The following is an 18,238-nucleotide window of genomic DNA, read 5'->3' as shown; positions in this document are numbered from 1 at the left end:
GAATGTGGAACACTATCATTTCATTTGTATTATTTTTCAGTTATGAGGGGTTTTTTTGTTTTTTGTTTTTTTGTGGTTATACTCAGTTCCATGAACGTGACTGTTGGACTTCATGTTGTGATTCCCCCCCCCCCCTCCCTCTCTCTCTCTCTCTTTCTCTCTCCCTCTCTCTCGCTCTCTCTCTCCCTCTCTCTCTGTATCTATATGTCTCTCTGTAAAACCAGAGTGTTTCTTCATGGTCATCCGTTCAAAAAGCTTTGATTTCATAAGAAATTAATCGGCTACGATTGTTTCCAATTCCCTACGTCTGTCCTCAGGGACACAGGAGGGAAAAAAAATCAAATAAAATCGAACACCGGCGGTCCGGTAACAGTCTCTGCGGAGCGAAAATTGAGGGCACGGCCCACATTTCTGTCAATTTAGCTGTGAGATTAACTTTTGGCGAACTTCAAAAGGAAAACCAGTTCCACCTCGGCCCCGGTGCCTTAAGCCATACAGGACTGAGTCCTGTATGCTGGTGCTGAACCACCGATCACGCGCGGTTCTGACCGCGAGAGACCAGTGAGGCCGGGACCCCTCGTCCAAACACCAATGCTCCACCGAGAGGATTTCATCACTGGCTATAACATGTGAAGTATTTGAAAAGGCCTTTTTTTCCTCCCTGTTTTCTTACAAACCCGCTGTCGCTTGCCATTCTTTTGACGTTGTCTTTCTGTTGTTATTATCGCTCAGTGTAATTTTCACACTCTTTTTTTGTGGGTCAATAATTCTGTTTTTTTGACCAATGCCGTTCTTTTTCCTTGTCCGTGACTTTAACCAGCTGCACATTTAACCGAACAGTTGTTTTAATTTGATTATTCGTCTCACTCTTGTTATGAGGTTTTCTCAAACATTCACCAACGTGTTACTGACGTGTTTGGCGATCAGCGGCGGCTGTGATGCCTGGTCAGGGTTACAGGAGTATGTCTGCGTCTTCACGGTGTCAAATGACCAAGGGGGGGTGTGATTAAATATCTCTGGAGGTGGAGGGTGGGGTGTTCCTGCTAATGTGCTGGTTGAGAGAATTGTACTGCAGTGGAGAAAAGACAATATGCCAGTACCTCCATCATAACTCAAAATTCCTGTCAAGACGAAAGAATCCTAGAGCTCATACTCAATGTGCCAGCTGTGTCTCACTGATATATAATGTTCTATTTTGTGTTATAATTTTCTAGGTCTGCTGCAGTCTCCTTCTCTATTTCAGATGTTCTTTCTGTGTTTGTTTGTTTATTTGTTTGTTTGGTTGGTTTTGTTTTTCCTCCCCTGTTCTGTATTATTCATTCCCTGTCTCCCATAGACATACTCTCATTTTCACTCTTAACATCACTTTTGTTCTCTTTCTCTCCCTCTCTCTCTCGGTCTCTCTCCCCAGCTGTCGCGAGGGCCTTTTACCTTAGGGAGTCTGCAGGAGGTAAAATAGATGGAGTGGTTTCGCCCCATCACTGTTCAGCAACAAGGGCATTCACTGAGCAAACGGGCGGGGGGGGGGTGCCCAAAAAGAGGGGTGGGCAAAGAATCCTCTTGCTCATTAAATGTGGTGAGGTCCAGGAGTTCTGTCACTTCAGACAAACCTCCACCTCTGGCCTTCCAACCAATCAAAATGTCACGGCATGCTCTACCGAATCGTTTTTATAGTCTTTACTGTGTTATTGTTTGTAGAGGCTTTCAAGAATTCTGGTGCTTAAGCTGTTGCCAAAAAACTGCATTACACTGCGTTACCGTGTTGCTGTTTTTGATATATTACCATGTGTCTGCCAGTCAATCTGGACCCTTACCGGACACAGATGTGAAGTCATAATCCGTTTTTTTTTTTCACCTTCCCCATCTGTGCTATGACACTAATTGCTAAAATGCGTGTAGGCTATAGCTAACACACACACAAAAAAAATGCTGGTTCTTGAAAATCTATGATGTCAAAAGTCTGATACGTCTTAGCTGAACTCTGCGGACCGTGGGCGCACGTTCATAATTCTGTCATTCCATTTAGGGTTTCCTTTTACCCTTGGTACGCTGTTTATGAACGAATGCCTCTGTTAACGAGGAGCACGGCTGCCCCGCTGTGGATGCTAAGTGTTACTGCATTGCTAGTACATCGTTCCTCATGCCGCTGGCGGTGTTTTGGAGGCTATTGGAACTCATCTGATGTACGTCTACTAATGATATGTTTTGGGTTTTCAAACGAACGATCGACGTCATCCAAAGATCAATTTATCACAGCAGCATCTGACACACAGGCCTCCGGCCATCGAATTTCATCCCAGTCCCAGTCTCTCCTATGTCAATCGCTAATTTTCATAAGTAACCCGTTTACCTCACTTCTTACTACAGTTGTTTCACACGCAGAGAGAGAGAGAGAGAGAGAGAGAGAGAGAGAGAGAGAGTCGACTGCGCGGGAAATAGAGAGAGTGGCCTTTACGGAAAAGAAAATGTCAGTTTGAAGATAAAGCCAGAAGAAGTGGATCTGAGCTTAGTACAGTAGCAGGTCCAATAGCCCTGGACATTTCATTTCACGTGTGTGGAAGAGGCAACACGTGACCTCCAGATACCACGAAAAGGCAGCTAACAACAAAATGACTCCTGCGTAGGTCAACAGAGACAACATTAAAGTTTTCCGAGCTAATATCAAAGGTCAGTTGCTCCCTCCTTTTGAGTAATTCAGTCAAAGTAACTGTATGATGATTGTACGGTGTACTGCTACCAGTTAATTTGACTTAATCGACTGTTCCGTTCACTTTGAATTTCCAAACTCTAAGAATTTCCCAAACTAACATAAAAAAAAAAGTTTGTTCATCAGACTGACGTGGGCATATCGACAGTAACACAGACGGTAGCTCAATTGCTTTAGAGTGAAGAAAGACAACGCCATGTAATCACAGAACTCCTGAATACCGTAGCATTCGCTCATTCTGATCTAGCGACACCAGTGCCCCACAGATTGGTCTTGGGAGCGGTAACTGATTAATATAACGGTCTTCATAATTCAACTAGCCAGACAGCGGTCTATCAAATTAATCTTTCAAAGCAGAAGATACGGGTTGCCTAATGATCGTTATCCGGCAATGTATCGAATCACTGCTGGCCATTATGGTGCTGTAATTTATAGCGTTGTCGTTTCCTAATTACGTTTTCTTTTCAAGTGACTTCTAGTGACTTCTTTCTAGTGAAGGAAGTTCGATAAGATCTCTTCCACGTGAGCTAATTAAGCTTACGAATTCTGCAAGCGCGGCTCTAGTGTCTTTTTTTTTTTTGTACTGGAGACGGACACATGAGATAGTGGTTCATTAATTCTTTATTTTTGTAATGAGCTCAAAAACAGATGTCTTTAATAAAGAACAGATTTTGCAAGACATATAAAGTTAGTGCTTAAGACCGTTTGTAAAAACATCAAACGAAAGACTTCATCACACGTTGCGTAATTACACGTTATTCTAGAACACGCTATTCTTCCACAGACTTCAGTGACATTCTACGACCATTATTTGCATTATTTGAAATTGAACATATAATTAAGTAGCTGTCTACAGCAGTGCACATTTCTAACTGCAATGTAAAAACGATACACAACGTTAGAAAATGTAAAAAAAAAAAAAGAAGGAGAAGGGGGAGGTTCATATTCTTTACTAAGCACAGACATGTGAGGCAGAGAGAGAGAGAGAGAGAGTTCAAGGTAATCTGTCTTTTGTTTAGTCTCTTATACCTCACCAGCAAGCAATTAAACACTCTGTTAATGGACTTGTTTGACATATAACGCAGAGATACATTCTAGTGTAAATTCTCTTCTCTCTAGAAAATCTTTTATGTTGTTTCTCTATGTCCGTTTTTCACACACGTAAAATAAATGCCAAAGAAAATAAAAAAATAAAGCAACAAAGAAAGACATTAATTCCCACGACCAGCCATTTGAAAATACAGCCAGGGTTTGTGGGATGTTTGCACTAAGCTCTCTGCCCAAGCAATGCAATATCGTCTGCTTACAAAGGAAACATTCAGCCCACTGGACAAACCCATTCTGCACGGAACAAAGGAGGAGACCCAAAACTGAGTGAGTCATGTGTGTGTGCCCCGTGTATGTGCACAGATGTGACTGCGCGCGTGTGTGTGGGAGTGTGTGCATATATGTGTGTGTGGGTGCGGGTTGGGGCGTGTTTGTGTGGTGTTTGTGTGTGTGTGTGTTTCTATATGTCAGTTGGTTTCGGCCTTTATATCCTCGCCATAGAAAGATTCGGATGACAAAAGCGTTGTCTTAAAACTGTCACACTGTGTAAAATGCTCTGAATGTCTGCTCATATGCTGCTTAATGTTTCGTTACTGTTATTGTTTTCTCCTCTGAAATTCGATTCGTTTGATGAGTTTATGTTCTGTTGTATTGTATAATCTTTGTTGTAAATGTTTTTATTTTTTTTCTCTCTTTTGACTTTGAACCCAATTCTTTGCTCTTTAGTGAGTGTTGTGTGTGATGTGTTGTGTGTGATGTGGTGTGGTGTAGTGGTAGGTGGTGTGTGTAGGGGTTCGCGGTGTTGCTGTGTTTATAAGCGTGGCTTTCTTCTCTCCAGTTTGATCCAGATGCCCTGTTCTGGGCGGAGCACCAGCTCCCCGCGTGGGCGAAGCTCCTCCCTCTTCTGACATGCCTCAATGTTAAAGTAGCGCAGAATAGACGCCAAGACCACCTTCTCCTCCATCACAGCAAAACGTTGGCCTGTCACACACACACACACACACACACACACACGCACACACACACACACACACACACACACAAACATGCATGCACACACAAACACGCATGCACACACACACACACACACGCACGCACATACATACACAAACACACACACACACGCACATACATACACAAACACACACACACACGCACATACACACACAAACACACGCGTGCACACACGCACACACACACACACAAACACGCACACACGTGCACACACACACACACACACACACAAACACATTAAGGCAGAGATAAAGAAGAGCATGATTTAGTCAGTTAAGCAGTACGCAGACGGACCCAGAAGACTGTGTGTGTTGTGTTTGCGTGTGTGTTACCGATGCAGTTGCGGAGGCCGGCCGAGAACGGGATGTAGGCGAATGGGTGTCGGCCCACGGAGTTCTCCGGCAGGAAGCGCTCGGGACGGAACTCCTCCGGGTCGGGGAAGTATCGGGGGTCGCGGTGCAGGGCGTAGGTCATGATGATGGCATTGGCTCCTTTAGGCACCTTAAAGCCATCTGAACAGGACAACAACAACAACAACAACAACAACAACAACAGAAAGGCTTTCAACCTGGGACAACATTTACTGAATCTTTGAATGAATGAGTGAATGAATGAATGAGTGAATGAATGGATGAATGAATGAACTGGACTGCTTGACTGGCACATTAATAAGAAAGAAAAGATTTTAGCAGCGTTGTTTTCAGTGCTGACTTTGCTTCATAGAGAAATGAAGAATGTACTAAATGCATAACCAACTGGATGGACATGTAAAAGACCAAGCACAGACATATTTTCCCCAAAGAAAATTACATATATATATGTGTGTGTGTGTGTGTGCATGTGTGTGTGTGCGCTTTGTGCTTTTTCACGGCAGCTCCGTGGGGTTTTTGGCTGTGTGTACACGTGGTAATGAGCAGAGCAAAGACGTGTGTCGTAAGGTTTTCTGTGTGACTTACTGTGTGTGTGTCATAAGTTTTTCTGTGTGACTTACTGACGTGTGTGTCGTAAGGTTTCTGTGTGACTTACTGTGTGTGTGTCATAAGGTTTCTGTGTGACTTACTGTGTGTGTGTCGTAGGGTTTCTGTGGGACTTACTGATGTGTGTGGCGTAAGGTTTTCTGTGTGACTTACTGATGTGTGTGTCGTGTGGTTTCTGTTTGACTTACTGATGTGTGTGTCGTGTGGTTTATGTGTGACTTACTGACGAGTGTGTATCGTAAGGGTTTCTGTGGGACTTACTGATGTGTGTGTCATAAGGTTTTCTGTGTGACTTACTGGCGTGTGTCGTAAGGTTTTCTGTGTGACTTACTGGCGTGTGTGTCGTAAGGTTTCTGTGTGACTTACTGGCGTGTGTGTCGTAAGGTTTCTGTGTGACTTACTGGCGTGTGTGTCGTGTGGTTTCTGTGTGACTTACTGATGTGTGTGGCGTAAGGTTTTCTGTGTGACTTACTGGCGTGTGTGTCGTAAGGTTTCTGTGTGACTTACTGACGTGTGTGTCGTGTGGTTTTCTGTGTGACTTACTGACGTGTGTGTCGTGTGGTTTTCTGTGTGACTTACTGACGTGTGTGTGTCGTGTGGTTTTCTGTGTGTCTTACTGACGTGTGTGTCGTGTGGTTTTCTGTGTGACTTACTGATGTGTGTGGCGTAAGGGTTTCTGTGTGTCTTACTGACGTGTGTGTCGTGTGGTTTTCTGTGTGACTTACTGATGTGTGTGTCATAAGGTTTTCTGTGTGACTTACTGACGTGTGTGTCGTGTGGTTTTCTGTGTGACTTACTGACGTGTGTGTCGTGTGGTTTTCTGTGTGACTTACTGATGTGTGTGTCGACGCAGATGCTGCGAGCGAAGAAAGGCACAGAGGGGAAGAGCCTGAGAGACTCCTTAATGACACACTCCAGATACTTAAGCTTCTTCAGATCCTCTGTGTTTATGGGCCTCTCTGACTCACCTGAGGACACACACACACATACACACAGTGAGAGAAAAATGAATCCCTTATTGCAGTAGTCCACATGAGTCAGAGCAGGAGTCAGGTGCGACATAAACAGTCTTTGACTCCAAACCTGTCACCTCCATTGCCCCTGTCTCACTTAACCAAGACTTTCACTGACTCCAATGCCCCTGTCTCACTTAACCAAGACTTTCACTGACTCCACTGCCCCTGTCTCTCTCAACCAAAACTTTCACTGACTCCAATGCCCCTGTCTCACATAACCAAGACTTTCACTGACTCCAATGCCCCTGTCTCACTTAACCAAGACTTTCACTGACTCCAATGCCCCTGTCTCACATAACCAAGACTTTCACTGACTTCAGTGCCCCTGTCTCACTCAACCAAGACTGCCACTGATTCCACTGCCCCTGTCTCACTCAGCCAAGACTTTCACTGACTCCAGTACCCCTGTCTCACTTAACCAAGACTTTCACTGACTCCAATGCCCCTGTCTCACTTAACCAAGACTTTCACTGACTCCAATGCCCCTGTCTCACTTAACCAAGACTTTCACTGACTCCATTGCCCCTTTCTCACTTAACCAAGACTTTCACTGACTCCACTGCTCCTGTCTCACTTAACCAAGACTTTCACTGACTCCAATGCCCCTGTCTCACTTAACCAAGACTTTCACTGACTCCAATGCCCCTGTCTCACTTAACCAAGACTTTCACTGACTCCACTGCTCCTGTCTCACTTAACCAAGACTTTCACTGACTCCAATGCCCCTGTCTCACTTAACCAAGACTTTCACTGACTCCAGTGGCTTTAGTATATCACAGAAACAGAGGTTATAACAAGGCCTGATAAAATCATGTCGAATCATTGCAGTGTTTACGGTGTTTAGACACAGCGGGCAGTCCCTAAGAAGAGTGGTCCTGTGACAATATCTTAAAGTCTTTATTTTATAGACGATCTGAATATTTTTTTAACACGTTTTCATCTGAATGATATTTGCATAAGGCCCTGTTTGTAAAGGTGAAGACAGAGAAGAGGCAGTGTGTTGGTTTACCAAACACTTCCTGTAGCTCCTGCTGGACTTTGCTCTGGACATCTGGGTGAGCGCCCAGAAGGTGGATGGTCCAGTTCATGGCCGCCGCTGTAGTGTCATGACCCTGCCACACACCACAGACACACACTCCACCTTAATTACATCACCGTGACATTACACATCAGTCATGTCTACACTAGCGTTACACATTATGCATCATTATGCATTAATTACAATTACACCGGCATTACACATTACACATTAATTACAATTACACCGACATTACATGTTACACATTAATTACAATTACACTGGCATTACACATTAATTACAGTTACACAGGCGTTATACATTACACATTTATTGTTTTTACACAGACATTACACATTATATATTAATGACAATTACACAAAACATAACCCCTGTGGTTTTGTCTAAACAGAAAGAATAATGCAGAAATTCTGTATTTTGTTTTTTTTTTAATCTCAATAATAATGTACAGCAAACACCATTAATAGTTGGATAATGGGGTTTATATTCTATATTCTGACACTTTCTGATGACAAGTTCCCTACTCAAACTCCAGTGTATGTGTGAAACTTCATGAGAGTTATACAGCCCCTCTGTTAGTGCAGTTAGAAACAGAACAGGTGGGACAATGACTGAGGCGTGTAAATCAGTGTTCTTTAAGGCCGCTGACTGACTGCTTAGATAAGCAGGTTTATATCACATATTACATAGTATTATTGGGTAAAAATGAGATATTTATTAATAGTAATTATTGACATGATGAGGTCTGTGAAGTATGAAAGGATAATTATATAAGTGTTGTTGTGAGTTTGACTCTGCCTCTGGTCTTGTGTGTTTCATGCCCTCTGACCCTGTGAGTGTCATGCCCTCTGGCCCTGTGTGTGTCATGCCCTCTGACCTCAAACATGAAAGTGTCCACTTCCTCCTGAATGTCTTGATGGGTCAGCTTGTTCCCATCCTCATCGGTGGTCTTCAGCAGCATGTCCAGGAAGGCCCGCCTCTTCCTCATGCCGTGATCTGATTCGCTGTCTGACTCAATGTAGGTGATGTACTCTGCCCGCTCATAGATCACCTGCATGTCAATCAGATTCATGGAGAGGTCATTAGCCATGGGTATTCAGCTGAGCTGTAAAATGTGTGTTTTTCTCATTTGCATTAAAATTAATTAAAAAAAAAAAACATAATTCAGAATACATTTCTTATTCAGTAACCCAAAACGCATTAGTTATTTCTCATCATAAATTTGTCGTATAATCTTATCACATTTACATATCTTAGTGTGTGTAATCGCACATACTACATCACTCAGAGATGTCATTATGTCATCATATATATATGTGTAATTGGTATGTATCATATAATTCATCACTGGCACACTCTGTTACGTGTCTTTAGATTAGAACTTCATGATGTAATGGGTCACCGTAGGCCGGTGATGTCATAAAGGTTGCCGTGGAGACACTCACGCTCTCAGTGAAAGAGTGCAGGACTTTGAGGCTTCTGTTGTGCTCACGGCCCTCTCCAAAGTAGTAGTAGACAAAATCGGGCCAGTACCATGGCATCCTCTGCCTTCTTGTGATGATGTCACTCATCCTACACAGGGAACCAATGATGTGAGAGCACTGCATCAGAACTGCTATTCATGTGGATTCTAGTCCGTAAAAACATAATGGAACCATGATACCAGTGCAGTCTGCAGTTCCAGAAGGATGGAATGGTTGAGGGAAAGGAGACAGTCTAAGAGTTTTGGAACAAGACCTGTATATAGTCTCATTTCCCTTATCATTATTCATCTAATGGATTTTTTTTTTTATTTAGCCATCAAACACTAGAAATCAATCTGCGGGGTTTTTTAATGGTCTGAGAAGCCAAGTGGAGATAACTGAGTTGGAAAATGGTGAATGTTTAATAGCGGAGCGCTGACAGGTAATTTTCTTTACTGTCAGTGAATTCACCTGTCTGTTTGGGCTATTGACTGACAGTGAATTCACCTGTCTGTTTGGGCTATTGACTGTCAGTGAATTCACCTGTCTGTTTGGGCTATTGACTGTCAGTGAATTCACCTGTCTGTTTGGGCTATTGACTGTCAGTGAATTCACCTGTCTGTTTGGACTATTGACTGTCAGTGAATTCACCTGTCTGTTTGGGCTATTGACTGTCAGTGAATTCACCTGTCTGTTTGGGCTATTGACTGTCAGTGAATTCACCTGTCTGTTTGGACTATTGACTGTCAGTGAATTCACCTGTCTGTTTGAGCTACTGACTGTCAGTGAATTCACCTGTCTGTTTGGGTCATTGACTGTCAGTGAATTCACCTGTCTGTTTGGGCTATTGACTGTCAGTGAATTCACCTGTCTGTTTGGGCTATTTACTGTCAGTGAATTCACCTGTCTGTTTGGGCTATTGACTGTCAGTGAATTCACCTGTCTGTTTGAGCTATTGACTGTCAGTGAATTCACCTGTCTGTTTGGGCTATTTACTGTCAGTGAATTAATTTAATATATGATTATTAATTTGACATATGATCATTAATTTGACATATGACTATTCATTTGATATACGATTATTTATTTGACATATGATCATTAATTTGATATATGATCATTAATGTGATATATGATTATTAATTTGATATATGATCATACGAAGAGGCCCCATGCGTGTTGGAATATCATTCCCTGCGCAGACATGTCTGACCTGCTCTAGTGACATGGTGAGGTTGTGAACGGTAAACACGGCTTTGGCTGTGCAGACATGTCTGACCTGCTCTAGTGACATGGTGAGGTTGTGAACGGTAAACACAGCTTTGGCTGCGCAGACATCTCTGACCTGCTCTAGTGACATGGTGAGGTTGTGAACGGTAAACACGGCTTTGGCTGTGCAGACATCTCTGACCTGCTCTAGTGACATGGTGAGGTAGTGAACGGTAAACACGGCTTTGGCTGCGCAGACATCTCTGACCTGCTCTAGTGACACGGTGAGGTAGTGAACGGTAAACACGGCTTCGGCTGCATTTAAATGGAGTGAGAAAAACAGAATGACTAAGCCCCGTGTTCTTCCTACACAAACTGTCTTTGTTTACGCTGCGGTGGATCGATAAACCAGACTCGCGTACCTCCAAACAATCTCACCAAACTGTCAACAACTGTCTGCCCAATGTCAAAAACAACTTCACCTCACAACATTTCAACTTAAAAAAAAAAGAGAAGAGAAGAAAAGGTGAACTGAGAGGCGGACTCACTTGTAAACACAGCGGACGTACTCAGAGTCATAGTTGCTTTGAGCATAGATTTTCTTTCCCATGGCAGTTTCTGAAATACATGTTTACAGATTAAAAACAGATTATACCGGTTTAACAAACATGCAGAGTTTTAGTAGATATTGCAGTATTCAAAGTTAAAATGAGTAGCTGGTATAACACAGGTATGTGTGTGCACATTTTCATAGATGCATGTTTCACTAGGCACCCATGTGGCTTGTTATTCTGTTAGAAGGCATGGAAGACTTTGTCTGAAATGGTTATCTTGGTCAAACATAGACTGTGTAAACTGTGAATTGGTGAACTTCAGCACAGTTTTTGTCTGAGAAAAATAACATCTCAGAGACAGGTCATTTGCATATTTGGTGTAAGCCTGCACTCTCTTTCTTACACACATACACAAGCTCACATTCACACTGACTCACACCACATGAAATCATGAGCTAATGCCACCTGTATTTCATCTACATTTCTCTCTCTCTCTCTCTCTCTCTCTCTCTCTCTCTCTCTTTCTGATATTTCTCTCCCTGTCTCTCCCTAACATTCTCTCTCTCTCTCTGTCTCTCTCTCTCTCTCACTCTCTCTCTCTCTTTCTCACATTCTCTCTCTCTCTCACATACACACCACAGATGATGTCAAGGGCACACAGAGTGATGTGGTTGAAACAGTTGAAGGGGCCTTTTCCCGCCTGTTTGTCCAGTTTCTCAATGAGAACCTCCGCCTGCTCGTTCATCACCTCCAGGAACTCCGTCAGGATGGAGAAATGGAAGGTGGGGGTGAGCATCTTACGCCTGCGACGCCACTTGTCCCCCGTGCTGTGACCCGGTTCCACGTCAGAGTGAAATGCACAGATTACAGGCAAAAGAAAGAGAAAGAAAACCATTTTAAAAGGTGTGGAGGATCATGGTATGAGTGAGAGATCAGGGGTTAATAAAAGAGCGACAACGTGTGAGGGAAACAAAAAATGAGGGATGAGGGAGGGCAGAAATGGAGGACAAGATGAAGGAAGAGATTGTAGATACCAGAGGAAACTAACGCTAACTCCGCTGACATACTGCCAAGTATGTCTTTTAAAATCTTCCATTCACTAATGTTATTAATGCCATTCACTAATGTTATTTTGTGTTGATGTAAGTACGGTGTCTCATTGTAGCTTTACCTGGTCAGAAGACCTGTCCCGAGCCAGGGATGCAGAAATTTGTAGGCAAAGGCCTTGTCCATGTGAACGGGATTGTTCAGTACTGTCTGCAGTGACACAGTGACACATTATCAGTCAGGAAAGAAGCGGAACAGTGACAGACATGCCCTGTGCACTCTAGAGAAAGGACATAGCTTCACCACAGTAAACTCTGAAATTGTTATTAAATTAACTAAGATAACTCGTGCAAACCTCCCAGGACAAAACACTTAACAGCCCTACGACTGATAGTGCAACATTTCTCACACTTTTTAAACACAACAACAGTGTTCAATTCGACACGAGACATGGCTAACATTAAAAGCCACCATCTTCAGACGGTTTCAAAGTTTGCCAGTTTTTCCCACGTGAACACGCACGTGATTAAACACTGAATTTTGCAATTTCACAAACACAAGATAGTGAATGACTTCTGACCGCTCAGGTGAGGAGGCATATTGATGGACCGATAAACAAAAAAAAATAGCAATACACAATGCCACAAGCCTATTTCATAATCCCATATAATCCTTTTCTATTACCCCCACAAACGCGGCTCCGCCTCCCCCTGCAGCAGGGGCTTTCAATAAACTTGTGTCGATAAAGCTAATCTGGGTTTTAATTATGTTTTGACAATATTATCTAAGTAGGTGAGAGGTTACCGTCAAGGTCACTGGGGACCTTTGTGGAATGTTTTGGGGATTTAATAAACATGAATGTCACAGGGTTTGAACGTCGTATTTAGAAAACCCAATCGGTCAGTGGTAACGTCTCTAAAGGGTAGTTCACCGTCACACCCCCGATCACTTTTTTTGTTGTTTTTTTTTAGAGTTTTGTGTATCGACAGAGTGGGTTTATTAGGCAGAGGCAGTTACCTCTGACTCGCCTCCGGCAATGTTAATATAATTTTATGAAGCAATGAGTTCTAAAAACATGATTTATGTCCCAGCATCCAGCGGGCTGACCAGATCATTTGCTTTTGGACGCGTGCCAAATAAACACTCTCGACATGCGGAAGAGGTCATTAAAATGTGCAAACAATTAACTTTTACCTGATGGTGTCATAACTGTGAGTTAATGGATTTTGGATCCTTTTCAAATTTCCAAAAAATGGAGAGTATAGTATAGTATCGTACCTCGATTGTTTCAGCATGAAAGAGGATTAGGAAGGGAATTGGACCAATCCACACCTTCAGCAGAGGAGAATTACGAAATTCATTAGTGTAACCAACCAGCTGGCGGAAGAAGTCTGCAAAGAAGAACACGTTTTTTGTAAGTCACTGAGTGAAGACATTTACAGTTTTTCTAACTTATACTTGACACCCCTCCAAATGAACACCCTTGTTACAGTCTATTCAAATGCTGATCCTGTCTAGTTCTGACAGATTGGTCATTTATCAGATCAATTTTCGTTCATGCAAAAACGGGAGCAGACCTTAAATATAGGAAATCTCTCTTTTACTTAAAGACAATGCACTTTAGTTGGGATGGTAAATGCATTCAGGCATTATACCTGAGTTAAAATAAAGATAAAATTATGATAGAAGAGTTCCAATAACAGGGCAAGTCACCCTGTGTGTGCGAGTGTGTGTGTGTGTATATATATACACACATACACATACAACTTCTGACTATATCAAATAGAACAAATAACGTCAGATGTCAATAGAAATATATCGGAGTAAAAAGTATATAATTTTCTTTACAGATGAAGTCGGGTGGAAACTGAACGTTGTTCATATTGTTGATGCTCAGCGTATAAAGCTGCCAGTATAGTAGGTGACTACAGCACAGTACATAACTACAGTAACTTATAAGTCTGCCAATATAGTACATAACTACAGTAACGGAAAATGTATACCTCGGTACTTACCATACTTCCTGCACCTTAGTGATAAAAAAAATAACTTTTGAATGTAGATATTTCATTATTCAGATGTGGAAAGGATGCCTTCGTCAAACGTCAGCAAAAATGTCAGTTTATTAAATGTGACAAACGGTTATTAAGCACTAAAGAAAGCAGACACTTTTAAACGTGCAAAAACATTTTCTACGCATTCGCTCTGCACAGGGGATATTTAACGTAGCCTATCTGTTAAATTTTGGAGACGTCTTGCATATTTCCATGTATGAATTTTCATGAATGAATGCATTTTTCAAGCTTTCAGTAATTGTTGGTTTTTATTTTCAGTTTTTCGATCTAACAACTTCTTTTTAATATAATGCTAAATGTAAGAATGCATTTTCTGTATTCTTGGTTCATAGAGATAAATTTTGACATATAGCCTATTATTTTCTTTAAGAGAGAGAGTCCCACAGTATGCAAGACCGTTTTTACACGCTTTTCTGTTCATGTTTTGACACTGGAGGCCCGCCTTCCTTGGTCGAAACCGACATCGATCAATTTTGTCTCCCCTGTCTCACCTCCAGCATTGGACTTGAACTGTAGCGCGTTTCCGATGAGCGGATAAGGGAATCCGATGCCCGGGACTGGCTTCAGCTTTATCCAGTTCTGCAGGTAACTGTGCAGCAGCTGGTAGGTTATGTAGGTTAGCATGGCAACAAAACCACTCACGGCCAAGAAGCCGAACGTGTAGACCCCAAACGTGATCGCCATCTCTTCAGAGAATAAAGCAACTTGGAGCGTCTGTGGACCGTTATGAGCAGACTGCGTATCCTCCTCTGGCTGATGTTGCTTATTTTAGATTGTCTTTATTTGAACTTTGAACCGAACCCGTAGGCTATTACGCCACCCCTACACAGGGCCGTGGGACAGCCTAATCATTAAAGCAATGTGAATGGATGCTGTTTAGAGCACTGACGTAGGCCTGTCATCCGGGAAAGATAGTGCTTCTTTAGTGCAAGGTGCGTGCGGGTCATTGGAGTTCACGGGGTCTATCGAGGTCTACTACTGATAAAAGTATGGTTCCAGCTAAATCCGCAGTCGACGTCTGTCGTTCCTCACGTGATCCAACTAGAGTTGAATTTCCACGTTGGGATATCTCTCCGACTTCTTTTCTTTCGGATTTACTGTGTGTAAAATCTTGTGTAAGGTGAATCCGTATGCAAAATCCGTGCGTTCATGCGCACGTGTACACACATATGCGCACAGACACGCCACCAAACCTTCGACCTGAAAATAATGCCAGTTGCTTTTATTCATATTTGACCTAGGCAGGGAATGGGTTCCAGGCCTTTATGTCAGAACAGTGAACAGCGAATTTTGAGACAGCCAATAGGAAATGAGTGACGACCTGATAACCTGTTTTAACCTTTCAGTCAAGTTTATTAATGTACAGTTTAATAAGCTTGGGTCTGTAATAATATGCACGGTTGAAGTGCCCTCGGGCAAGGCACTTAACTTCCAACCACCCCCCCCCCCCCACACACACACACACACACACACTGGTGTGTATGGATGGGTTAAATGCAGAGGTCAAACTCACTGCTCACTGCTCACTGTTCACATTGTGTGTGTGCAATAACGGAAAAGCTGTTCCTCTGACCAGCTAAGGCTTAGAAAGGCGAGTTCAGTTACAGGTTCCACAAGCTGCCAGCCGATATTATTGAGTATACACGCATTTTTTGTCATCATATTTCATCTCATAGTTCAAAACACTCTCGTAAATTCTGGTTTACGTCAGAGGCCTACAGTTAAACACACGTATGTGTCAGACAATCTGTTGATTAAAATGTGTAGAAGTACTTTTTCAGCAACTGGGTTTATTTTCAAAAATTCAAAAACTTTAAAATAAGGAACTCTGATGGCTGTTGATTTTCTTTCACCAGACCTTAGTTGGAAAAAAATCCACGTCTAGTTAACGACAAAACAAGGCCCTGGTTGCCAAGATACAGCGATGCACGTAGTATCCATTCAACTAGTGTTCCCAGCGGTATTGAGTGGATGAAAGCAGATACTTACCCCAAACCGGGGTCACAATGGACATGCCAAGGAAACGGAAAAAACAACTAAACTCACTTGGTCACACGGTGTCAATTCATATATGAAGGAATAAATGAAAATCAAGATTTTCTTCATGTCACGGAAGACACATGGAAAATGATCCTGTTTCTTTTGGTGCTGCCAAGAGTTGTTTACAACATTTGCGTAATTCCCACCAAGACAAAAACAAACAAACGAAAACCAAAACAAGTTACAGTAGATTATCACCGCGAAGACTAATGAGAACATATTTGTATCATTGTCAAACTTACCGCTCCCATTGGATTTGAAGTTTAAAGCGTTGCCCAGTAAGGGCAACGCAGGGCTGACACACGGGATGGGTTTTAAATCTCTCCACTGGCGCATGTAATCACTGAGCAGTTTACATGTTAGTATCGTCAAGAGGGTCAGTAACAGGACAAAAACCATGGATCCGTTGAGCAGCTCGCTGACTTCGACTGTCATCTTGGTAAATCGAAGGTGGAAGTCCACGGTCCTTTTTAACTGGGATTGTGTTATTGTGTTTTCCCCCCTTCTAAATTATAGAGAGGACGAACTGCGCTCTAACGAGCTTGCCTCAACAGGGGGTGTAGGCTATTATGCATATTAGCTCTCTGGAAAAACACTGCAGCCTGTTGAATTTGGGCTGACCAAATCTCACGCTCTGACTGTGAGACACATCTCCGCATCACAGCTCTCGCGCCATCCGCCCTTGCTGTTTCTCGCGCTGCGAACTCCTGAGTAGTACAACAGCTTTTTTTTTTATTTCAATTCAAATGAGTATTCGGTAACATTGTTACAACATCGGCCCTGTAGCCGTGACCATGCGTTTATCTGCGTGTTTCACACAGAATTTTAAGAGAGGGCTGATAAAGCCAAGAACCTCTGCGCTTCCACCTGTTCTGCACTCTCATCAGCTGAACCTGTCGCCATGCTGAATATCTAGACTCCTCTGTAAAAACTTCTTGACCAAACGCAACAAAAGAAATCATTCACTTTTAATGTAAAGTTACCTTCGCTTTGAAAGAAAACTTTAGAAATGACGTCATTTGACCCGAAATAAGTTATGTTTAGGCCACTATATGGCTCGTCTTACAATACTGCGCTAATTGAAAAAATGGAAACGAAGGATCATAGTAGGTGATACGTAACCGGTTGGTTTAGGTTTTGGAATCAGTTCTCAGCTAGAGTAATTTAATTAAAGAATCGCATTTTACCCGTTTCAAAGTTGTGTAAACAGGGAGAGGGGAAGGAAGAGAAATTTCTTTGTTTCCTAATTTTAATACTTTTTTGTTCCCCAATATCTTAAAACTCTGTGTGTGTGTGTGTGTGTGTGTGTGTGTGTGTGTGTGTGTGTGTGTGTGTGTGTGTGTGTGTGTGTGTGGTTAGATTTGTAATACTGTGTGTATTTTTTCTAGGGGAAAATCACTGATTGTCAAAATTGAGTCAAGCTGAACTGTCATTTGTCAGGTCAGGTTTGTCTGTGCGGTCGCGACCATGTCACACTCCCCGGCCGTATTTTTCCTGTCAGTGAAAGTTTGCACTCCTGGCTTAATGCATGCATGATAAGAGGTGCAATAAAGTCCTAGACAGGGTAATTCAACTATGATAATTAAAAAGTATTCCGTTTAAAATCAAAACATTCTTGGTTCGCAAGAAAACAAAATGTATCACTGAAAAGATTTGTGGTGTACGTATGTCACGCAACAGGCTATGTATTACTGTGTTTTAAACGGCGCTGTCTGATGTGTTTATTAAGCTCAGCATGACACAAATGGTCCAGCTAGTCAATGATCCACTGATAAGGGGAATCGGGTATGGTAGTGCCAGCTTACCAAAGTGATATTTAAGGTCAGTGAACCCTACTCAATGGACGGACCAACTTGATTTAGCTTATTACATAATTATATGGAACTACTATATAAAGCCATCATTATAATTACGTAACATAAGATAGTCGTGCATCTCACATAAACACAAATTATTTTTCGACTCGGATTTCTTCTGGATGCATTTTTCGGTACAGTGGTGGGGAATATGAGGCGTAGTGCCAAGTACATATGATGACAAACTCAGCAAA

General features: G+C 42.4%; 1 protein-coding gene across 1 annotated transcript; it reads right to left on the bottom strand.

Annotated features, from left to right (window-relative positions):
* Positions 1 to 3,310: 3,310 nt before the first annotated feature.
* On the bottom strand, positions 3,311 to 14,900 carry cyp4v2a (cytochrome P450, family 4, subfamily V, member 2a). Its single transcript, XM_030788272.1, has 11 exons — positions 14,640 to 14,900; positions 13,352 to 13,464; positions 12,198 to 12,283; positions 11,663 to 11,853; positions 11,021 to 11,090; positions 9,246 to 9,372; positions 8,678 to 8,851; positions 7,771 to 7,873; positions 6,579 to 6,713; positions 5,101 to 5,280; positions 3,311 to 4,735 (listed from the first exon to the last, which is right to left on the bottom strand). The coding sequence occupies exons 1-11, from the start codon at positions 14,830 to 14,832 to the stop codon at positions 4,566 to 4,568; spliced, it is 1,542 nt and encodes a 513-aa protein (XP_030644132.1). The 5' UTR covers positions 14,833 to 14,900; the 3' UTR covers positions 3,311 to 4,565.
* Between the last annotated feature and the right edge of the window lie 3,338 nt (positions 14,901 to 18,238).

Source organism: Chanos chanos, chromosome 11 (genome assembly GCF_902362185.1).
Source record: "Chanos chanos chromosome 11, fChaCha1.1, whole genome shotgun sequence".
NCBI classification, from domain to species: domain Eukaryota; kingdom Metazoa; phylum Chordata; class Actinopteri; order Gonorynchiformes; family Chanidae; genus Chanos; species Chanos chanos.
The sequence above is the reverse complement of the archived record's forward strand: the minus strand, read 5'-3'. Positions and strand labels throughout refer to the sequence as shown.